This window comes from Trachemys scripta, chromosome 7, assembly GCF_013100865.1.
Source record: "Trachemys scripta elegans isolate TJP31775 chromosome 7, CAS_Tse_1.0, whole genome shotgun sequence".
NCBI classification, from domain to species: Eukaryota; Metazoa; Chordata; order Testudines; family Emydidae; genus Trachemys; species Trachemys scripta.
This window is the reverse complement of record NC_048304.1, coordinates 125,508,215-125,529,610: the sequence shown is the minus strand read 5'-3', so window position 1 is coordinate 125,529,610 and position 21,396 is coordinate 125,508,215. Positions and strand designations below refer to the sequence as shown.

Sequence of the window (21,396 nt, the reverse complement as noted above, 5' to 3'; positions counted from 1 at the left end):
TAATGGTTGTGGTGACACACCGGACACTGCCACAACTCTCTCCGGCGCCCGTGGGACATCCGGCTCTGGCTGTTCCCAACACCCCCAAGGCTCCCAAAGTGAGGGGCCGGTTCAGAGAACTCGGCTGTGACCTCTCTGGCATGGCTCTGGGTCTGGGCGCTCTCTGACGGGGGCTGTGTGGCGCTGGGGCAGAAGCCCCCTGGGGCCGGGGCTGTGTCTCCCCCGGGGGAGCCCCTCGGTGCCACCTGGTGCTGGGCCAGAGGCCCGTGGCACGCAGGGCACAGGGGCCAATGCAGCTGCCCCACTTGTGGCCCCCACAGAGCAGCCCCTGACCGTGCCCCGCCTCCTCGTGCCCCACAGGCTCTCGGGGGGGGGGGGCAGGTTGGCAGTGATGGCGGAAGTGCTGGCAGTGTCCGCCGAGGGGAAACAAAAAATCCCCCCTCTGCCCGCAGTAAAGATGGCGTCTTGCCCATGCCGGAAGTGCCCTCACGCTCCGGCCGGAAGTGGCGGCAAGAGGGCGGAAGGGGGCCACACGTGGTTTCCGCGTGGCCGGCGGAGCAGCTGTTGTGCCTGGGGATGGGCAAGGCCGGCAGGCTCCGCTCCGGGGCCGCCCGCAAGCTCCAGCGCTGGCGGAAGGGGCACAGCAGCGACAGCAACCCCGAGAGCCGCCGCCACCGCCTGGCCGCCCGCAGCCGCTTCTTCAGCCGGCCCGCGGGTGAGCGGGGGGCCGGGCCGGGGGGAGCCGGGCCGGGCCGGGCCTGGGGCACAAGCCGCCCCGTCGAGCTTCACACCCTGCTCCCCCTGGAGCTGGGCCCCAGGCTGCCCCCTGCCCCGGGCCTCCCGTGGAGCTGGGTGCTGCAGGCTGGCCCCCCGGGGCGCTTGTGGGGCGGGCCCTGGACCCAGTGCAATGCTGTGGGTCAGTCCGGCTCCCTGGGCGTGGGGCGCGGCATGGGGCTGGGGCCGGGCTCGGGGCAGAGGCAGGATGGGGGAGAACCGACCTGCACGGTGCCCTGGGGCCTGCTGCTGGGCGGTTGGCTCAGCTGTCCCAGGTGGAGGTTGTGTGGGAGGCTCTGGGTCAGGGCCCGCCAGCCTGTGTGTGTGTGTGGAGGGCAGCGGTCCCGATCCTGGCTCTTGGCGCGACTGCGCTGCAGCCAGGAGAACCTCAGAGAAGGTGATGCAAAGCCTGTAGGGGGCGGGGGGGCTGCGGTCCCTGGACTTCGAGAATGCCAGGAAAACGGGCTTGGGTTATAAAGCCCTGGGTGTCGGGAGCGCCTGGGGCAGTGCTGGGAGCCGGACCTGGCTCCAACTCCTGTGCTGGGAGTTGCAGGAGGCCAACGCACGGACCGAAAACCCAGGTGCTGTGCGCAGCGCTGGCTGGGATTTGGTTCCAATTTGGAAGCATCACCTCTCAGCTTGGCTAGGGAAATGCTGCTCTGGCAACGCACAGTTACCTGCCGCAGCCCAGGCCACAGGTGGTGAGAGCCGCCCGCTGCCTTGGCGGGAATCCGCAGCAGAGCAGGCACCGCAGGCATCTCCGCGTGGCACTGGCTAGGAGATGGTGACAGGAGCCCCCCTGACACCGCACAGGGGGAGGAGGCTGGGCTGGATGGACTGGCCTGGGGCATCTGTACCCCGGTGAACCGCCTTATAGACCCTCTGCTCCCTCGGTTGCTGCTCTGCCTCCTTGGGGGTTCTCGTTCCACGCGCTGGAGATCTCTGACCCAGCCAGGCCGTCAGAGGGACACGCTCTGTAGGCCTGGCCCTGCCCGGAGGCCCTCTGTGAGGGCGGGGGTTTGGAGGATCAGGGCGCTAGCCGGGGGGAGGGGGGGAATTCAGGTGTTTGTCTGGCCGGCCCTGAGCACGTATCCCCCACAGAGAAGAGTGACCTGACTGTGGATGCGCTGAAGTTACACAATGAGCTACAGTCGGGGTCCGTGCGCTCGGAGCAGGCAGGCCAGGGCGCCCAGCTCTGCATGGAGGAGGACGATGGAGCCGCTGTCACCGAGAAGTCCTCGCGCACCTTCCTGAGCGGCTTGAGCGACTGCACCAACCTCACCTTCAGCAAAGTGCAGCGGTTCTGGGAGTCCAGCTCCGCCGCGCACAGAGAGGTGGGCGGGACACTCCGCTTGGGAGCGGGGGAGACTCTGGCCTTTGCCTCTGGGGAGCGGGGTGCTCCGGGGCCTTCCTGAGCACGTTGCCCCTGCCCTGGCCCGGACGCCGCGGACGGGGTGGGGCGGCGTGTTCTGGGGCCAGGCTATTGCCCCTGCCCTGGCCCGGATGCCGCAGAGGGGGTCGGATGGCGTGTTCTGGGGCCGGGCTGTTGCCCCTGTCCAGGCCCGGACGCCACAGAGAGGGAGGGGCAGCGTGTTCTGGGGCCAGGCCCACGTCCTGTGGTGCTCACCTGTCCCCTCCTGCGCCTTCTCCGCAGATCTGCGCGGTGCTGGCTGCGGTGACGGAGGTGATCCGCTCGCAGGGCGGCACGGAGAGCGAGACCGAGTACTTCGCGGCGCTGGTGAGTGGCCATGTGTGTGGGGGCAGGTCTCGGCTAGAGGTGGGGAGCAGCCTGTGGCTGGCCCCAAGTGTGCACTGTGCTGGGGGGCTCTGGAAGGTACCGGGACCTTCCCTCTGCACTGAGCTGTCGCAGGGTAGCTGGAGGGGCTGCGTATGGCCAGGGGCTGCGGGGGTGTCGGTGAAGGGCCCAGGGGACTGTGGCAGCAGAGCTCTGGCTAGGAGTGCCAGGAGCTGACCCCCACGCAGCACCCCTGGCTCCCGGGGCAGGGGGGTGGGTCCTTCAGCGAGCCGGAGGTGAAGCCGTCAGGCAGTGTGAGTTCCGGGGGCATGCCGGACTCTGCCATGTTGTGCCTGGGGCGATCCGGCCGGGGGTCTCGGCCAGGCGGCTGCAGTCCATGGGGACTGGGGATCCGTGAGTGGGCTTGGTGCACCCCAGAGGCTGGGCTGGCGCTGCTATCCCTGCCATGGAGCGCCAGCTGGGTCGCGGATGCTCCGTCACCCGGCCCGGGGAGCTCCCGGCTGAGCCTGGCAGCGAGGTCCCCCCCGTGCTCACCCCGGCTGTGTTGCCAGATGACGACGCTGGAGGCCGTGGAGTCGCCGGAGTCGCTGGCTGCTGTCGCCTACCTGCTCAACCTGGTGCTGAAGCGGTGAGTCGCCCCCGCCCACGGGTTACTCTCGCTGCCCTGGGGGCTGGCCGGGGCCCAGGCAGAGCGAGGCAGGGGCCGGGGATGGAAACAAGGTGTAGGGGACAACGCAGGGTGCTGCTTGCAGGCCGGCAAGGCTGGGGGAAGGTGTGTGTGGGTGGGGTGCATGGCTGGGGGGGCAGGGCTGCAGGAAACATTGTAACAGGTGCGGCTCTGAGCCGTGGGGCTGTGTGGCTGCTGATGTGCTGGTGTCTCCGAGTCGAGCTGGGGCAGGGTCACCCCCTCAGGGGACCCCTCGGCCCATGTCGGAGGGTCCCACCCACAGGGGGGTCTCACCTTCCAGTGCCAGGGTGGAGAAGGGCTGGGAATTACGGCTGTGTCGGGGGAGAGGGGCAGTGCAGCGCATCTCCCATTGTCCCCCCTCCCCGTTGCCGGGCCCCTACCCGCGCTGACACCCTCCCTTCTCTGCCCGCAGGGTGCCAGGGCCCGTGCTGATAAAGAAGTTCTCGGACACCTCCAAAGTGTTGATGGGCATCATGGCCTCGCAGGCCGGCAGCGGCCCCTCCTCTGCCCTGCGGTGGGTGAGTGCCGCCAGCAGGAGGCGGGCAGGGGGTCACTGGGATGCGGCTGGCTCAGACTCCCTGCCCTCAGCGAGGGTGTGAGCAGTACGGGGCCCATCCCCTTGTGCTGAGCCTGGGGGGGAGGGGGGTGTGTCTCCCCCCAGCATCCTGGGTTCCTGCCGTCCCTGGATGGGTCAGGCTGGCGGGGGTGCTCGGTGTGGAGGAGGGGCAGTCTGACTTTCGGGGCTGGGGGGGGGGGCAGGCGTGTGGGGGAAGGGCAGCCTGACCTGCGGGGGGAGGGGGCTGGCAGTGGCCCTGGCTCGGGAGGGCAGCGCCGATACCCACGTGTCCCTGTTGGTCTCTCCCTGCAGGTGCTCTCCTGCCTGGCCACGCTGCTGCGGAAGCAGGACCTGGCAGCCTGGAGCTACCCCGTCACGCTGCAGGTTTACCATGGCTTGCTCAGCTTCACGGTCCACGCCAAGCCCAAGGTGAGCCCAGCGGGACCCTGTGAGGTGCCCCCTCCTGCCCCCCAGCTGGGGCCCTCTGTAGCTCTGCCCCAGTCTGCAGGGTCTCTCTGGAGCCTCAGCCCTGGGTCTGGAGCTGCCTGGTCTGTGCAGTGCCCTGGGCGTGGGGGTCCCAGCCCTGCCTCCCCGATCCTTGGCAGGAGGCTGCCCGGGGCACCCCCACTCACCCCGCTCCCATGCTCGGCAGGTGCGGAAGGAAGCCCAGCACGGCGTCTGCTCCATCCTGAAGGGCAGCGAGTTCCTGTTCGGGGACACGGCTCCCACGCACCACCCGGCTGCGCAGTCCACAGCCCGGTTCTGTGTGCAGGAGATCGAAAAGTCCGGAGGTACGGGGGAGACGGGATGGATGGATGTGGGGTGTACAGCTGTGGGGGGGTGCATGGGGACTGGAGGGGTTATGGGGTGTACAGCTGTGGGGGGATGCATGGGGGCCTGGCTGGGATGTGGGGTGCACTGCTGTGGGGGGTGCATGGGGACCAGAGGGGGCACGGGGTGTACAGCTGTGGGGGTGTGCATGGGGACTGGAGGGGNCCCACTCCACAGGTACCAAGGAGGCCACCACCACCCTGCATGTCCTGACCCTGCTCCGGGACCTGCTGCCCTGCCTGCCGCTGGCCGTGGTGAAGACCTGCTGCGAAACCCTGCTCCGCGTCATGACCCTCAGCCATGTGGTGAGCAGCCGTCCGGGCTCCCGGGAGGGAGGGGACCCGTCACTGTCCTCGGGCCCCCAGCCCTCCCGCTCCCTGCCGGCCCGGGCCAGCTCCGCAGGGTCAGGCAAGGGGGCCCTGCAGGGTACGGGGAGTGTGCGGGGGACGCCTGGACTCATCTGGGACAACCCAACCTCTTTCTGCTGGGGGGGGGAGATCTGCCCAGGCCTGTGAATGGAGGGGCCCAGTGGGGCGGCGTGTTCCCCCCTCGCTTCTAACACTGTGTCCTTTGCAGCTGGTGACGGCGTGCGCCATGCAGGCCTTCCACAGCCTCTTCAGTGCCCAGCCTGGTCTGGCGTGCCTGTCTGCCGAGCTCAACGCCCAGATCATCACCGTGAGTGCAGGGGGTGGGCGGGCTCATGGGGGCAGGGCGGTCTGATGGGAGGGGGGTCACGGGGTGGGGGCAGGGAGGGGTGGGCGAGGTCATGGGGTGGGGGCAGGGTGGGCTGAGGGATGGGGTCATGGGGTGGGGGGAGGGTGGGCTGATGGGAGGGGGGTCACGGGGTGGGGGGAGGGCAGGCTGATTGGAGGGGGGCACGGGGTTGAGAGCTGGGGGCAAGGTCACGGGGTGGGCTGAGGGGAGGGGTGGGGGATGGGGGGAGGTGGGCATCTTTCACTGAGCCCGCCCTGCCCTGCCAGGCCCTGTACGACTACATGCCCAGCGAGAACGACCTGCAGCCCCTGCTGGCCTGGCTGGCCGTCATGGAGAAGGCACACAGCAACCTGGCCAGGTAATGGGCTGGGCCGGGCCTGGGGTGGCGGGGGCCCCTATGGGGCGGGTGCGGGGGGCCCTGGGGACGAGGGGGTGGTGTGGGGCTCCCATGGCAGGAGTGCGGGGGGCCCTGGGAACGAGGGGGTGGCAGGGGCCCCCATGGGGGGCGGGAGGTGCAGCGGTGGGGACCCCTGTTGGGGGAAGAGGGGTGGGGGCTCTCCCTGGTGCTGGACCCTCTCTCTCTTGCAGGTTGCAGAGGGACCTGTGCTGGGGGCACCTCCCCCGCCTCTTCACGGCTGCTGTGAGCTGCCTCCTCTCCCCCCACCCACAGGTGCTGGCGGCCGCGACGCAGACGCTCAAGGTACCGTGAGCAGCTCCCCCCCCCCCCCCAGCCTGTCCTGGGGGTGGCTGTTCCCGCCCCCTGCCATGGGGCACCAGGCTTTGCTTGGGCAGGCTGCGGTGGAGTGCTGGGATCTGCTCCCTTCCCTGGCCCGCATGGGGCTGAGGGGCGTGGCTAACCCCTCCCCTCGTGACTACCCCCTGCAGGCTCTGCTGAGCGAGTGCGTCGCTCCCCACATGGCCGAGCTGGGGCCCGTTTCTGCCTCTGCCTCCGGACCCGCCTCCCACGTCTGCAGGATGTTCAGGTGAGTGGGGCCCACCGGGCTGTGGGGCTGGGCCTGCCTCGTGGCCCCACCTCCGGGCTCTTGGGCCTGCCCTGCGGGGAGCCCCGGCGTGGCAGGTGCAGGCGCTGTCTGTGCCCTGGCGGTGCTGAGACGGTGCTCTCTCCCGGTGTAGGGCGGTGGAGGAGGGCTTGACGTACCGATTCCACGCGGCGTGGGCCTCCGTGCTGCAGGTGCTGCGGGCCTTCTTCGAGGTGTGCGGGAAGCAGTGCCATCCCTTCATGAGGAAGGTAAGGGTGCCGGGAGAGCCTGGGTGCGGGGTGCCCAGCAGGGTGACTCGGAGAGGGGCCTGGGCTCGGCGCTCCGGGGCTGGGCCTTGCAAATGCTTCCCACGATACAGAGGCTGCTGAGAGCCGGTCGGTGGCGCTGGCTTCCCAGATCCTGGCATTTGGGTGGCGAGCGGGTGCTTAAAGCCCTGTCCTGGGCATCCCAAGGGCCATTCTGGAGGGGGAGTCCAGCAGCGGCTTCCCAGACCCGGGCCGGCCGACACTGCGTCAGCTGGCCCAGCGGGGAGGAGTGTGTGCATGGCATCTTGCTGCCCAGAGCCTGCGTCGCTGTAGCTAAGGGGCTGCATGTCCCCATGGGCCGGCTCTTTCCTTCCCTCCCGGGCAGAAGTGGGTTCCAAGCGCTGTCCTGGGGCCAGAGATCTCTGGGTAGGCTTGCTCCTGCCTCCTCAGTCCACCCAGGCTGGTGCAAGCTGTGCTCCTCCTCAGAGGTGGCTGCATTGGCGCTCGGGGACGGGATCTGCTCTGAGAAGGTCTCGGACTGTGGCCAGGCGTGTGAGTGGGGCGGGGGGACGCACACCTGCCTGTGGGTGTGGGCTGCTCCCCGGCCCAGGGGGCCTCTGGGAGGATTCCGTGTGACCAGCCCGTCTCTGCTCTGCAGTGTCTCCAGTCCCTGTGCGACCTGCGCCACTCCCCACACTTCCCCCACACCAGCGAGCTGGACCGGGCGGTGGGGGCTGCCGTGGCCAGCATGGGCCCCGAGGTGCTGCTGCAGGCTGTGGCCCTGGAGATAGACGGCACAGAGTGAGTACGACCCTGTCCCCATGCGGCTGCGCCTCCCTCTCCTGCAGACAAACAGCTGGACCGGTCCAGGGGCCGGATCCCGACAGTGCTGTACCAGGAGCCCTACAGCTTTACCCGTTGACATGGAGTCACGGGGTCTGGTCTACGCCCCAGGCTGTCCCCAGGCTGCCGGGGGGTGACCCCTCTAGTGGGCCGGACCCAGGGCCTCTCACAGCGCTGCAGGGGCAGGACTCCTGGGCAGGCCTCTGGCACCAGCAGTCCCTGTCTCTCCCCGGGGCTCCCTGCAGCGAGTACAGCCAGGCCAGACGTGGGCTGTAGCTTTGAGTGTTTCCGGGGACCCGGGCAGAGAACTGGCTATTGGTCCCCTGGCCACAGGGGCTGGAAGCCCGTCGCCTCGCCCAAGGGTGAAGGTAACAGCGCAGACCCTTCCTGGCAGCCCAGCCGCGCTCCAGTGAACCCTGAGCCAGTTCCCAGGTGTCCCGGAGCCCCAGGGTCAGTGCTGCGACCCAGGAGGAAGAGTGAGACCCCACGGGGGCCTGGCCCACGAAACCATAAGAACCATGTCCCTAGGACCATAAGAACAGCCATACTGGGTCAGATGAATGGTCCAACTTCCTACTATGCTGGGGGGGGTTCAACCCCCGCTCCGCCCCAGGCCCCACCACCACTCCACCCCTTCCCCAAGGCCCCAGCCCCTCCCTGCCTCTTCCCACCCCATTCCGCCCCCCAGTGCCTCCTGCACACCTCGGAACAGCTGATCCCCAATAGGCGGGAGGAGCTGGGGGGTGCCTATGAAGTGAAGGAGTAAATAACACTTATTCACATTCTCCACACCAGTCATGATTGTATAGAGCTCGATTGTATCCCCCCTGAGTCGTCTCTTTGCCAAGCTAAACGGTCCCAGCCTTTTTAATCCTTCGTACGGAAGCTGTTCCATTCCCTACATCTCTTTTGTTGTCTTTCTCTGCATCTTTCCCAGTTCTAATCAGGGTTCCCTCTAATTTTTCCCACCCATGTGCGGAATGAATTTTATGTCACCAATGTGGACGTGACCCCTGACACATCAACCCCATATTGGTGCACATCACAAAATTCATGTGGCAGGCGTGGGGCCAAGGGGTATGGAGTGTGGGAGGGTGCGGCCTCTGGGGTGGGGCTGGGGATGACGGTTTCCGGCTGGGGCTGCGGGCTCTCGGGTGGGGCCAGGGATGAGGGACTCCAGGCTGGGGCAGAGAGTTGGGTGCAGGGGGTGAGGCTTTGGGGTGCAGAAGGGTGCTCTGGGGCTACAGTGGGGAGAGAGGACTCCCCCCACCTCTCTCTCCCCACAGCAGCACCTGGGATGAGGGGGAGAGGTGGCAGCTCTGGGACTGCAGGATAGGTGCCCTTCCCCTGCCCCCAGGAGGTCTGGGCTGGGGGAGGGCCGCCCTGGCCACATTTGGGGTCTGGGGCCGCCCCCAGGGGAAGGCCGTGGCAGGTTGGGGGCCAGGCTAGGTGGGGTCTGGGGGAGGGGTGCCCCTCCCCTGGCCAGGGCAGGTCCCCAGGTGGGTTCCCTGGGCACCTGTGCGGCGCTAGATAGGCTGTGCGGCTGTGCAGCTTACAGAGACCTTAGGTTGTAATATATCTTTTTTGAGAGGGGGCAGCCAGATCTGCAGGCAGCGTTCGTGGTGTGAGCATGCTCTGGATTTATCTAGTGGCGTTATGATAGTTAATTAGACAGTATCTGTCCTTTTCCTAATGGTTCCTAACATCGTTCGCCTTTTTCGCCGGCCGCAGCACACTGAGTGGATGTTTTCAGAGAACCACCCACGATGACCCCAAGATCTTCTCTCCAGTGCTGACAGCTAATTCCGGTTGCATCGTTTTGGATGTAGAGTCGGGATTGTGTTTTCCGATGTGCATCACTTTGCATTTATCGACATTGAATTTCATCTGCCATTTTCTTGTCCAGTCCCCCAGTTCTGTGAGATCCCTTCGTAGCTCTTCGCAGTCTGCTTTGGACTATCTTGAATAATTTTGTATTGTCCACAAACTGTTTACCCCTTTTTCCAGATCATTTATGAATATGTTGAATAGGACTGGGCCCGGTACAGACCCCTGGGGGACACCACTATTTACCTCTCTTCAGTCTGAAAACTGACCATTTATCCCTACCCCTTTATTTCCTATCTTTTAACCAGTTACTGATCCGTGAGAGCATCTTCCCTTTTATCCCATGACCACTTACTTTGCTTAAGAGCCTTTGCTGAGGGACCTTGTCAAAGGCTTTCTGAAAGTCTAAGTCCACTATATCCACTGGATCCCCCCATCCACATGTCTGTTAACTCCCTAAAATAATTCTAATAGATTGGTGAGGCATGATTTCCCTTTACAAAAGCCATGTGGACTCTTCCCCAGTATATCGTGTTCACCGATCTGTGTCTCTGATAATTCTGTTCTTTACTACAGTTTCAATCAGTTTGCCTGGTACTGAAGTCAGGCTTAGTGCCCTGTAATTGCCGGGATCACCTCTGGAGCCTTTTTTAATAATTGACGTTACACTACTTACCCTGCAGTCATCTGGTACAGAAGCTGATTTAAATGATAGGTTACAGACTACAGTTAGTAGTCCGGCTATTTCACATCTAAGTTCCTTTAGAACTCTGAGGTGAATCCCGTCTGGTCCTGGTGACTCATTACTGTTCAGTTTATCAGTTTGTTCCAAAACCTCCTCTAATGACACCTCAGTCTGGGACAGTTCCTCAGATTTGTCACCTAAAAAGACCGGCTCAGGCGTGGGAATCTCCCTCATCCTCAGCCGTGAAGACCAAAGCAAAGAATTCATTCGGTTTGTCTGCCTGGAGCGCTGCTTTAGCCCCACTGTGGGTTTGGCAGCTTCCTGCTTTCGATGTATGTAATAAAATGTTTGGCTTGTTTGAGCCTGTGGCTAGTTCTCCGGTCGCAGGCCCAAAGCTGGGGGCGAAGCCCGGAGCCCGCGGCAGGAGCGCCCCCTGCTGCACCTCACCGGTGTGTTCCCCTCCCCAGGGAGACGCTGGATTTCCCCCGCAGCTGGCTCCTGCCGGTGATCCGGGACCACGTCCAGGGCACGCGGCTCAGCTTCTTCACCAGCTATTTCCTGCCCCTGGCAGCCACCCTGAAAAGCAGAGGTAACTAGCGGGGGTGGGGGCGGCCCCCAGGCGAGGCTGGGGAATGTGGGGCCCGTCCCCAGGAGGTCATGGGGCACAGAGCCAGCATGGGCCCCACGGGGCAGGCAGGCAGATGGGGAGCACTGGCTGAATAAACTGCACCCCGGTCCATTTCCTGCTGCGGGTTCAGAGGCCATGGTCTGGGTGCTCTGCTCCCCAGGGGCCCTGAGATCAGGGGCTGGTGTCTTTGCTCTCTCAGACCCTGCTGCCCCCCGGCAGGTGGCCCCGGGACACTCCCAGGGATGCCCCTACCCTGGGTTAACTCGCGGGTCGCAGTCTGCAAGTACCCACATAGGGAACGGGTACTGGAGGGTGGGCACTGCTGTCTAGCTGAGGAAGGTCTAACACGACCCGGGGCTGGAAGCTGGAGCGAGACACAGCGAGGCAGGAAATCAGGCGTGGATCTGTGCCAGGGCAGGGAATTAACCCCAGAACATCGCCCCGGGGCGGGTGGATTCTCCGTCGCTGACGATGTTTAAATCCAGGTGATCGGCTCTGGGGTCATTGCGGGGCTGGTGTCTGGCCTGAGCCATCCGGGGGTCAGACGAGAGGATCCCCGTGGGTCCTTCTGGCCGCAGGGTCTAGGAATCCGCTGCAGCCCTGACACCTCCCTTGTCTCTTGGTTGCAGCCGCGGAGCTGGCCCAGGCCGGGAAGAGTCTGGAGTCCAAGATCTATGACACGCTGCAGTGGCAGGTGAGAGGCTCAGGTCGTGGGGCTCCCGGTGCAGGGGCCTGCAGCTCGGCTGGCTGGATCCTCGCGAGGGGTGGCTCTGCCGTGTCAAGCTGGTGTCCGCTCCGCCCCTTCACTGCCTCCTTTACCTTTCAGATCTGGACCATGCTGCCTGGCTTCTGCACCAGGCCAACGGACGTGACTGCCTCCTTCAAAGGGCTGGCGCGGACGCTGGGCACAGCCATCAGCGAGCGGGCAGACCTGCGGCTCACCGTCTGCCAGGCCCTGCGCACGCTCATCAGCAAGGGCTGCGAGACGGGTGAGACCCAGGCCCTGGGGTGCCCCGTGCAGGGGGACTGGGCCATTCGGCAGGTGGAGGGGTACGTTGCTGGGGCAGGCACACACCCTTCAGCGGCCTGGGAGCTGCAGTGCGGCCCAGTCTCCAGGGCCTTCAGTCAGCCCTGAGCCCCCCAGGGCCCTGGATGCCCAATGGTCTTTCCCATCCTGTCTGGGGGTCCCCCCTAGATCCCAGGGTTGTGGGAGGCCCAGTGCCTCCTGCTGTGAAGGTGCCAGGCGTGAGCAGCTGGATCCCTCTGGCTGAGTGTGGGGCGGTGGGTGAGTCCGAGGGCCCCGGGCGCAGACCCTCACTGCTCTGTGCCCCTCCCCAGACGCCGAGCGAGCGGAGGTCGGCCGCTTCGCCAAGAACTTCCTGCCCATCCTGTTCAACGTGTACAGCCAGCCGGGGGACGCTGGGGGCGGCGCAGCCCACCGGCGCGCCGTGCTGGACACCATCCGCACGTACCTGACGATCACTGAGCAGCAGGTGAGGCGGGGCGGGGGCCCGGGCGAGCCCGGCGGGGCGGCGTAGGGCAGCACAGTCAGCAGTAACGCTGGCACGGCCCCCTCTGCCGGGGGGACCCGATGGAAACAGCTCCCCAGGGGCCTGCCGCAGAACCAGCTGCTGGCGTCTAGGCACTGCGGAGCCCAGGCCTCGGGGCGCTGAGTGAGCATGGCTGGGGGGTCGTCCCCCCTGCCGGGGCCTCGCAGGGCTGCTGTGCTGGGGAGGAGCCCACCCCAGAGAGGTGTTGAATTCCCTGTGGAGCCCCTGATCCCAGGCAGCCGCAATGCAGCAGGGCCCCTGGCTGGCGGGGGGCTCGGCGAGGACCCTGGGGGGCTGCCTGAGCCGTCGGGCTTGCTCGGAGGCTGCTGTGTGCTCGCCGCCCCCTGCAGGCCAGAGGCAGAGCCGCGCTGAGCGGGGGTTACGGGGTTGGGGACCCGGCGCCTGAACTGACCCCGGGCCGGCGGCTTGTCCCCTCCTGCAGATGGTGTGCGGGTTTCTGGAGAAAGCCAGCGAGAAACTGACCGGCCCCGAGAGCACGGAGTTCACCAGGTAACGCCGGGGTTAGCGTGCTGCCTGGACGCAGCCGAGCTGCTGGGGGGCGCTGGAAGGGACCTCCCCGCCGCAGACTTACCCTGCTCCCCCTTCCCCCCTTCCCGCGGGGTGGGTTGTTTGCCTTGCTGGGGCTGGGGGGCTGCCTCTGCTGGTGGCTAGGAACGTCTCACTCGTGGCGTCGGTGTGGCCCTGGCCAGTGTATGCCCACTGGTTCTTGGTGCTGCTGGGCGGGGGGGGCGCAGCGCTGAGATCCTCCCCTGCCCCCCGCTCCCCCCCTCTGCAGGGAGCCGGGCAGAGTCCTGGGCATCCCGCCTCCCCTCCGCTAACCTCCCTCTGCTGCAGGCTCTCCATCCTGGACCTGATCGTGGCCATGGCGCCCTACGCCGACGAGCCCTCCCTAGGCGCCCTCTACCGCACCATCCAGCCCTCACTGCAGGTGAGTCGCCCAGGCGGGGGCCGCGGGGCAGGGGCTCTGGTGCCTCCCGCGTGCTGGGGCGGGAGGGGACTGGGTGCCCTGCAAGGGCACCAGTGCGGATGGAGGTGCTTCCAGCTCCCCGGTCCCTCCGTCCCTCGCTGCAGTCGCCTGGCCGGCCCTGCACGTGGCTGGGATGGAGGCAGGCTCGCTGGAGGGGGCCAGGCTCCTGACACCTCTCCCTGGGTGCGGGGAGCAGAGAGGCTCTGCAGCCGGGTGCCCCAGAGCAGGCACGGGGGTCTCTGGTTGAGGCTCGCTCAGTGGAGTGGGAGGAGAGATGCGGGTTGGGGTTTGGCTGATGCCGTCTGGTGCCGTCTCCCCACAGAGCAAGGAGCACGGGGTGCAGAAGAAGGCGTACCGCGTGCTGGAGGAGGTGTGCGCGGCCCCCCGGCTCCCCTGCCAGGCCTTCGTCCGCAGCCACCTGGACCAGCTGAAGAGAGATCTGCTGGGCTCCCTGCAGAGTGCCGCCTCCCCGGCCAAGAGGGTGAGCCCGGGGGTGGGGGCAGAGCACTCGGGGTGGGGGGGAGTGGGCTGTGACAATGCGGTTCTGGCAGAACCCAACTGAGAGTGTCAACTCAGGACAAATTGCTCAAACAGGGCAGTTACCCCCAAGGCTGGGGTTTTTCCACCTCTAAGGCAAACCAAACCAGCCAGACTAAGAGGACTTCGGTCTCACCCCACTGGCTAACCACAAGTCTCACAAGCAATTCCCTTAGACACTCCAGTTTCCCAGTATTACCAGCAGTGCCACTCGTCATGGGGACAAATGATTATGAAAACCAATACCCCAGTAAAAGAAAAAGGTTCTCCTGATCCCAAAGGACCAAGCCCCAGACCCAGGTCAATATACAAATCAGATCTTACCCACAAATCACGCTGTTACCAATCCTTCAGAATCTAAAATCTAAAGGTTTATTCATAAAAGGAAAAAGATAGAGATGAGAGCTAGAATTGGTTAAATGGAATCAATTACATACAGTAATGGCAAAGTTCTTGGTTCAGGCTTGCAGCAGCGATGGAATAAACTGCAGGTTCAAATCAAGTCTCTGGAATACATCCCCCGCTGGGATGGGTCCTCAGTCCTTTGTTCAGAGCTTCAGTTTGTAGCAAAGTTCCTCCAGAGGTAAGAAGCAGGATTGAAGACAAGATGGAGATGAGGCATCAGCCTTATATAGTCTTTCCCAGGTGTAAGAACACCTCTTTGTTCTTACTGTGGAAAATTACAGCAACATGGAGCCTGGAGTCACATGGGCCAGTCCCTGCATACTTTGCTGAGGTACAAGGCGTATCTGCCTTCTCTCAATGGGTCCATTGTATAGCTGATGGTCCTTAATGGGCCATCAAGCAGGCTAGGCAGAGCTAACACCAACTTGTCTGGGATGTCACCCAGCAGCATAGCATAAGTTTGAAACACAGACAGTATAGAGCCAATATTCATAACTTCAACTACAAAACTGATACATACATATAGACAGCATAATCATAACCAGTAAACCATAACCTTGTCTTAGACACCCCATTTGACCCTCTTCATACAAGATTTGGTGCCACTACAGGACCTCGGTTGCAACAATGATCTATACGGTCCCAGATTATATCAATAACGTCACAGGGGCGGAGCACCCAGGACAAGCTCAGGGGGAGGGGAGGAGGAACCGGTGGGTGTGGGGCAGAGGGCATGGCCTGGGGGCGGGGGGTGCACAGGAATGTCTCTGGACCTGATGGGGCTGTCCTGCTCCCCTCCCCCAGCCGCGGCTGAAGTGCCTGTTCCACATTGTGAAGCAGCTGACTGCTGAACACGAGGACTTCGTGGTGGCCCTGGTCCCAGAGGTATGCGGGGGGGCATGGCTCGGCCCTGGGGGGGTTCCGGGCAGGATGGCACACGCTGCCGGGCTGTTCTGTGGGAGCGGGCTCCCTGCAGAGTGCTGCTAAAACATGGTGCAAGTGCGGGGGGGTCGCTCTGGGGCAGGCGCTGGGGAGGGTGGGCACGGGGAGGAGGTGCTGGGGGGGAGGCGGGTGCTGGCGAGGGGGGCCAGGCCCTGGGAAGGGGGGCGGGCGGGCGCAGGGCCGCGGGTGCTGGCGGGGGCAGGCGCTGGTTCTGATGGTGTTTGCGCCGCCAGGTGATTCTCTGCACCAAGGAGGTGTCGGTGGGGGCCCGGAAGAACGCCTTCCTGCTGCTGGTGGAGATGGGGGAGGCCTTCCTCCGCTTTGGCCCCACACCGCAAGGTAAGGCGTCCCCGCCCCCTTCCCTACCTGGGCCTGCTCTGGGCCCTCTGACTTCCGCCCCCATCCATGCCACGGCCTCCCCAGTGCTAAATCCACCAGTCCAGCCACATAGCTGCTTCCAGCCCCCTCTGCGGGAGGTCCTGCCTGCCCCTCCGTCCCAGCCCCGTGGGGCGCACTGTCCTGTCCTGCACAGCCCTGGTGGCCAGCACGCCTTCCAGTCCCCTGCCCGTGCTGCGGGCTGCAGTGGGGCCTGCCAGGGCCGGGCACCAGGGCTGGCCTGGCGGAGGCCCCCAGCTGAGCCAGGAGGCCTTGGAGCTGCCATGGGGGGAGGACTGAGCTAACCCGGGGCCGTCCCTTCCCGCACAGGGGCCATGCAGCGGTTCCTGCTCCTGGTCTACGCGGGACTGACAGGCTCGGTCACCATGATCAGCTGCACCTTGCTGGCGCTGACCCGCCTCCTCTTCCAGTTCAAAGGTGAGGGGCTCGGTGGAGTGGGGGGGAGGGGCTGGAACCCCAGCTGCTCCCCTCGACGCAGGGCGGAGCAAGGGGTGTCTGACCCCCTGCGGCTGGGGCAGCCCCCGGGCACCTCCGCTGGCGCTCGCAGCCGGGCCCGGGGGTGGGAAGTGCCCTAGCAGCTGCCATGGGGAGCACAGTCAGTGCCTACTGCTAGGGGCGCTGAGGCGGGTCAGAAGGCGGGGCTCGAGGGAGGGCCGCGCCCCGTGGCTAAGGGGGCTGCGGCTGAGCCCAGGTGGTGATGGGCGAGCGTGTCCTGAGCCGGACTCTCTCCAGCTTTCTCCCCTGGCTCCACCCCCCGGTGCTGCCGCTGCTGCCCCAGCCTGGGGGGCCGGGGGGACCCCGCTGCCCGGCCTGAGCCCTGTGCCTCTTGCAGATCACATGGGGCTGGCGGTGGCGGAGCAGTTGCTGCAGAACGTCTGTCTGCTGCTGGGCTCGCGCACGCGGGACGTGGTCAAGGCGGCCCTGGGCTTCCTCAAGGTGGCGCTGCTGCTGCTGGATGCCCAGTTACTGGCCAAGCACGTCCAGACGATGGTGAGTCGGGGAGGGTGGGGGGGAGCGAGCCTGGCCTGGGGGCCTTCAGAGAGGGAGCTGCTGCATGATGGTGCAGGGATGGGGAGGCCTGGCTGTGGGGTGCTGAGGGGTGGGGCCCATGGGCAGGGGGAAATGGTGCAGGAGTGAGGCGTATCGTGGCGGGGGAACACGCATGCTGTCCCTGGAGATCCCAGCGGGGCCCGCACACTCTCTTGGGGGGATTGGGGGGCACGCTGTCCCAGGGTGGGGGGAAGGGGATGGGGGGCGCCGGCCCGGGGGGGTGGGGGGGATGCGCTCTGTCCCGGGCACTGGGGGTGATGCGCTCTGTCCCGGGGGGAGGGGGAAGGGGAGGGGGGGGCTCTGTCCCGGGCACTGGGGGTGATGCGCTCTGTCCGGGGGGGGAGGGGGGGGCTCTGTCCCAGGCACTGGGGGTGACGCGTTCTATCCCGGCAGCTGGAGGCCGTGGGGCGTCTGACAGACGACATGAGGCGTCACTTCCGCATGAAGCTGAGAAACCTCTTCACCAAGTTCATCCGGAAGTTCGGGTGAGGGGCCGGGGAGTGGTGGGGGCAGCGGAGCTCTCGCTCGGGGGGCACTGCCCACTGCTGAGCCTCAGGCCAGCGGGTGGGGGGGTTTCCTGCACGAGGGGTGTATGGAGGGGGGTGTCGAGGGGGGGCTGTGCCAGGCCGGGGGTTGCTGAACACTTGCTCTCCCCTAGCTTCGAGCTGGTGCGGGGGCTGCTGCCCGCCGAGTACCACAAGGTGCTGCTGAACATCCGCAAGGCCGAGGCCCGGAGCCGCAAGCAGCGGGCCCTGAAGCAGGCGGTGGCCGCGAGCGAGGAGGAGGCGCCGGCGCAGCCCAGGGGAGACAGGTACTGAGGGGCGGGCAGCCCGTTAGCCCAAGGTCAGGCGTGTGGGGAGCGTCTGCCAGACATGGCGCTGCCTGGTTTGTCCCTCAGGAGACTTGTGGGGCGGGGACACCTGGGCTCAGGGCTGGGTTCCTCAGGAGTTGGGGAAGGGGGGTGTCATGTTTCCCCCGCATGGGGGTGGCGCGGGACTGGGAGGGGTCGCTCCCTGGGCCGGTGCTGGCGGGAGTGCGGGGCTGGGAGGGCTGGCGCTCTGGGCCAGTGCTGTGGGGGGGGGTGCGGGGCTGGGAGGGGGCGCTCCCTGGGCCGGTCCTGGCGGGAGTGCGGGGCTGGGAGAGGTCGCGTCCTGGCCCGGTGCTGGGGGTGGGGCGGGGGGGGGGGGGGGTCGCGTCCTGGGCCGGTGCTGGGCGCTCTGCATCGGCCTGGCACAGCACCCTTTGTCTGCTCTCTCCCATCCCAGCGTGGAGGAGCTCCTGGCCGACTCAGACTCGGAGCAGGAGGAGGGCGAGAGGCGTGGCGGGAGAGAGCAGAGGAAGCAGGCGCGGCAGAAGAGTCAGGCCTGGCTGAAGGAGGGCGAAGGGGACGAGCCCCTCAACTTCCTGGACCCCAACGTGGCCCAGAGGGTGCTGGGTAAGGAGCGGCTCACGGGGCCCAGCATTGCCCGTGGCAGGACGTGGCTGTTTTGGCTGGGGGACCTTGGCCGTTGCCCCTGCTGTCTGGGCCTGTGCACGTGGGCAGGGCTTTGGGGGCCTGTGCGCGGTGGGGTTAGCTATGGCCATGCCAGAGCTGGGGGTGGGTTGGGTGACTGGCTGTGTTCCCAGCCAGGGCACCTCTTGGCTCGAGCCGCATCTGCCCCGGGCTCGCTAACCCCTCCGTCTCTCGGCTGAACCAGCTACGAAGCCGGGCGGCGGCAGGGCCAGGGGAGCGAGCCATGACTTCAAGGTTTCGGCGGACGGGCGCCTGATTATCCGCGAGGGCCCTGAGGACGAGGACGACGAGGGAGCCAAAGGTACCGACCGGGATGGGGAATGCAGGGCCCGGCTCCCCCACACCTCCCGAGGCTCAGCGGCCTGCTCCGGGTTCTCCTCCTCCCACCCAATGCTCCACGTCAGGCCGCCCCCTCCCTGCCCCAGTGCCCACAGCTGGCAAGCTGTGTGATGGGGTGTGGGCCCCGGAATGTCTCCTGGCTCTGGGTGTGGGCTCTGGTGTCACCCCTCTTCTGGGCACATTGCAGCCTGGGCAGTGCTGAGACAGCCTCACGCCGGGCAGGGGGGCTCTTGTGAGCTGTGGGGCTGCCTGGCCACACCCACCTGGTGACGTGGGGCAGCCATAGCAGGCAGGTCTCCCCTCCTGGCAAAGGCGTCCTGGGGCCCCCCACATCCCTGCTGGGCACAGCAGCCGGGGTGCCGTGTCAGTCCCTGAGCCCCCCTCCGTCTGGCTGGGCCTCGGCAGGAGGTCCCAGCCCCGGAGGTGGGTGGGTCCAGGCCCCGGCTCCCGGCTCTGACCCGGCTGTTCTTTGCTCCAGGAGTGGATGAGGAGATGGCCGACCTGATGCAGGAAGTGGGGATCCGGAGTGTAAGTACCGGCGCTGAGCGCTTCCCCCCAGGGCCGGGTGGGGCTCGGGCCAGTCACGCCCTGCGGTCCCAGCGGGGGCTTGTTCCAGGGGAGAGGCTGGGACCAGGGCAGGGGCACGGCCCTGTGGGCAGTGCCTGCTCGGTCCCACCAGCAAAGCAGATCCCCATGGCGGGGGCGGGGGCGCGGGGGGGTCCCAGCTGCTCCACGCTGAGCTGTCCTCTCTCTGCAGAAGAAGGCTCAGAAGCGCCGGTTCCGGGAGGAGGCGGAGGATGAGGAGCCGGAGGATGGGACTCAGATGCACTACAAAGGTGACCCCAGGCTGCGCGGTGTTACCTGCAGCGTGCGTGGGGGCCGGCCGGCTCCCCCGACCCCGCGCGGCCGGCCAGCTCCCAGAGAGCGGGGCGTGCCCAAGGCGTCAGCATTGGCTTCCGCCCCCGCTCCTGCGGCTGGAGCTGGGTCCTGGGTGGGTACGGGATCCCCTCGGAAGTGCTGGGCTCGGGGCCTGTTTCAAAGGCTGAGCTCAGTCACTGGCGCACCCTGGCAGCCCCGGGGATCGCCCGCGCCCTGGGGCAGAACTCAGGGGGGTGGGATGCCCAGCTCTGTGCTGGTTCCTGCCCCTCGCCCTCCCCTGGGCAGGGAGCATGAACCCCCCCCATCCCAATCTTGGCCCCGAACTGCATCTGATGCAGGTTTGCTGCTGTTTTTAGCTGGAGGCTCCGGCATTCACCGGCGGCTGGGCACAGGGCCGGCACTTGGGGCTGACTACAAGGCCAAGGTAAGGAGGCCCCGGGCAGGGGGGAGTCACTTTCCACGGGCTCTCAGGGGGGGCGGGCTGGGGATGGAGCGAAACAGATCGTGGCGGGGATGGGAGGGTGTCGTCCCCCACAGCTGCAGGGCCCCGTGTCCAGGGGCGTTGGGGTCTGCCCTGGCAGGGCAGCGCTGTTGCCTGGCGCCCCCTGTTCGCAGCGTGTGGGGCTGGCACACACCGAGGCAGGCAGCGTCGCCTGGGGGCGGTTTCCCAGCCTGGAGCTGCAGCTTGCGTGGATGCCAGCATGTCCCTGGCCATGGGTGCAAGGGGGCCCTGGGGCGCGTTCCCTGGGATTGTCGCGCTGTCCTCGCAGTCTCCTGGCCTGGTTCCCTCCCTGGAGCAGTGCTGGCACAGCCCAGCGGCCGCCCCTGAGCCAAGGGTGGCTCTGCAGTCCTGCTGCCTGGTTCTGGAGGCCAGACCGGGCGCGGTGAGAGGGGTGGGGCAGGGCCCCTGCTGGCCTCCTGGCTGCTTTGGGGCCCCCTGCCCAGGGCTGTCGGCATGGGGCAGGCTGGTTCCTCATCCCCCCGTGTGCTCCCCAGAAAGGCCGAGGTGACGTGAAGAAGAAAGGCCGGCTGGACCCCTACGCCTACATCCCGCTGAACAGAGCCAAGCTCAACCGAAGGTGCGGCTTGGGGTTACCCAGGGACGTGACGACTCTGAGGCTGGGGTGGAAGTGGAGCGAAGCCAGGAGCAGATCCCTGGATCCCAGTCCCGGGCTCGCCCCAGGCCCCTGTGCTCCGTAGCGGCTGCGCATGGCAGGGCAGCTGGGAGTTCCCGCCAGCGCCCCCTGCTGGGAGAGCCCGGGAGCTCCCCCCACAGCCAGCTCCTGCCCCCCTCCCCACAGCGCCCCCTGCTGGGACAAGCCGGGAGCTCCCCCCATAGTCAGCGCTCCTGCCCCCCTCCCCACAGCGCCCCCTGCTGGGACAGGCTCGGTGGCTTGCTGTGAAGCTGACTTCGGGCAGTGCCCGCTCTCACCTGTGCCCTCTGCTCCTTCCCCTCCCCAGGAAGAAGGCGAAGATGCAGGGACAGTTCAAGGGGCTGATGAAGGGGGCCCAGCGGGGTGCGCAGACCGGCCGCAAGCACCGCCAGAAGGAGCGTCACGTGTGAGGCTTTGAACGCCCCTTCCCCCCACACCCCCACCAGCCTTGAAGACCCTCCCAGGCCGGACGCTGTTCCCTGCCCGCCCAGAGCCCTGTCTGCCCTTCCTGGGGCTGGTGGTTCTGGGGCAGGGTGGGGGCTCAGCGTGGCCCTGGCAGGAGGAGATGGACACTGGCTGTGCGAGGTTCGTGGGGAGCCACCAGCGCCCCCCTTGTTCCGGACACTGGTGGGCTCACAGCTGGGCCCTCCGTTTTGGGGAGGAGGAAGCTGCCTTGCCACGGAGCCAGGCTGGGGACCTGGGCGAGCCAGTGACTGGCTGCATTGCACCAGCATAGTGAGAAATAAACACGGTGCCCACCTCACGCTGCTCCCTCGCCATTCGTCCCGCCAGCAGGGCCCTGCCCCGTCACTTCTCCCCATACTCGGCCCATTAACCCTCCCCCTGTGGCTGGTTCCAGCCTCCTGCAGCCCCCCGTCCCATGCTGTGCTCAGACCCAGGGTGGGTTCGGCTGGTGCCCTGCGCCCATGGGGCCTGGAAACGGGAGGTTTTACCCCGGCCCCGAGTGACCTGCCCTGGCACTCTGGGGCGTGGCTGGGCAGAGGGCAGCCCTGGGGAGGCTGGGGGCACTGTACACTCTGTTCTCGCCCACTGCCTCGTGGGGCTGAGAGCCCGGCTGCCGGCCAGTCCCCACCC

The 21,396-nt window shown here is 66.4% G+C and overlaps 1 protein-coding gene across 1 annotated transcript; it reads left to right on the top strand.

The window, feature by feature from the left end:
• The first annotated feature begins 523 nt into the window (after nucleotides 1-523).
• On the top strand, nucleotides 524-21,064 carry RRP12 (ribosomal RNA processing 12 homolog). The gene is made up of 34 exons (XM_034777156.1): nucleotides 524-715; nucleotides 1,876-2,108; nucleotides 2,429-2,512; nucleotides 3,082-3,158; nucleotides 3,631-3,736; nucleotides 4,087-4,203; nucleotides 4,427-4,565; nucleotides 4,783-4,910; nucleotides 5,182-5,280; nucleotides 5,586-5,677; nucleotides 5,908-6,019; nucleotides 6,205-6,302; nucleotides 6,454-6,568; nucleotides 7,224-7,366; nucleotides 10,388-10,509; nucleotides 11,178-11,242; nucleotides 11,375-11,537; nucleotides 11,887-12,041; nucleotides 12,541-12,608; nucleotides 12,954-13,047; nucleotides 13,409-13,567; nucleotides 14,833-14,913; nucleotides 15,204-15,309; nucleotides 15,676-15,783; nucleotides 16,199-16,356; nucleotides 16,810-16,901; nucleotides 17,075-17,227; nucleotides 17,682-17,851; nucleotides 18,114-18,230; nucleotides 18,747-18,796; nucleotides 19,026-19,104; nucleotides 19,504-19,571; nucleotides 20,144-20,226; nucleotides 20,609-21,064. Exons 1-34 carry the CDS (start codon nucleotides 577-579, stop codon nucleotides 20,709-20,711), a joined length of 3,876 nt encoding a protein of 1,291 aa, XP_034633047.1. The 5' UTR covers nucleotides 524-576; the 3' UTR covers nucleotides 20,712-21,064.
• The last annotated feature ends 332 nt before the right edge of the window (nucleotides 21,065-21,396 follow it).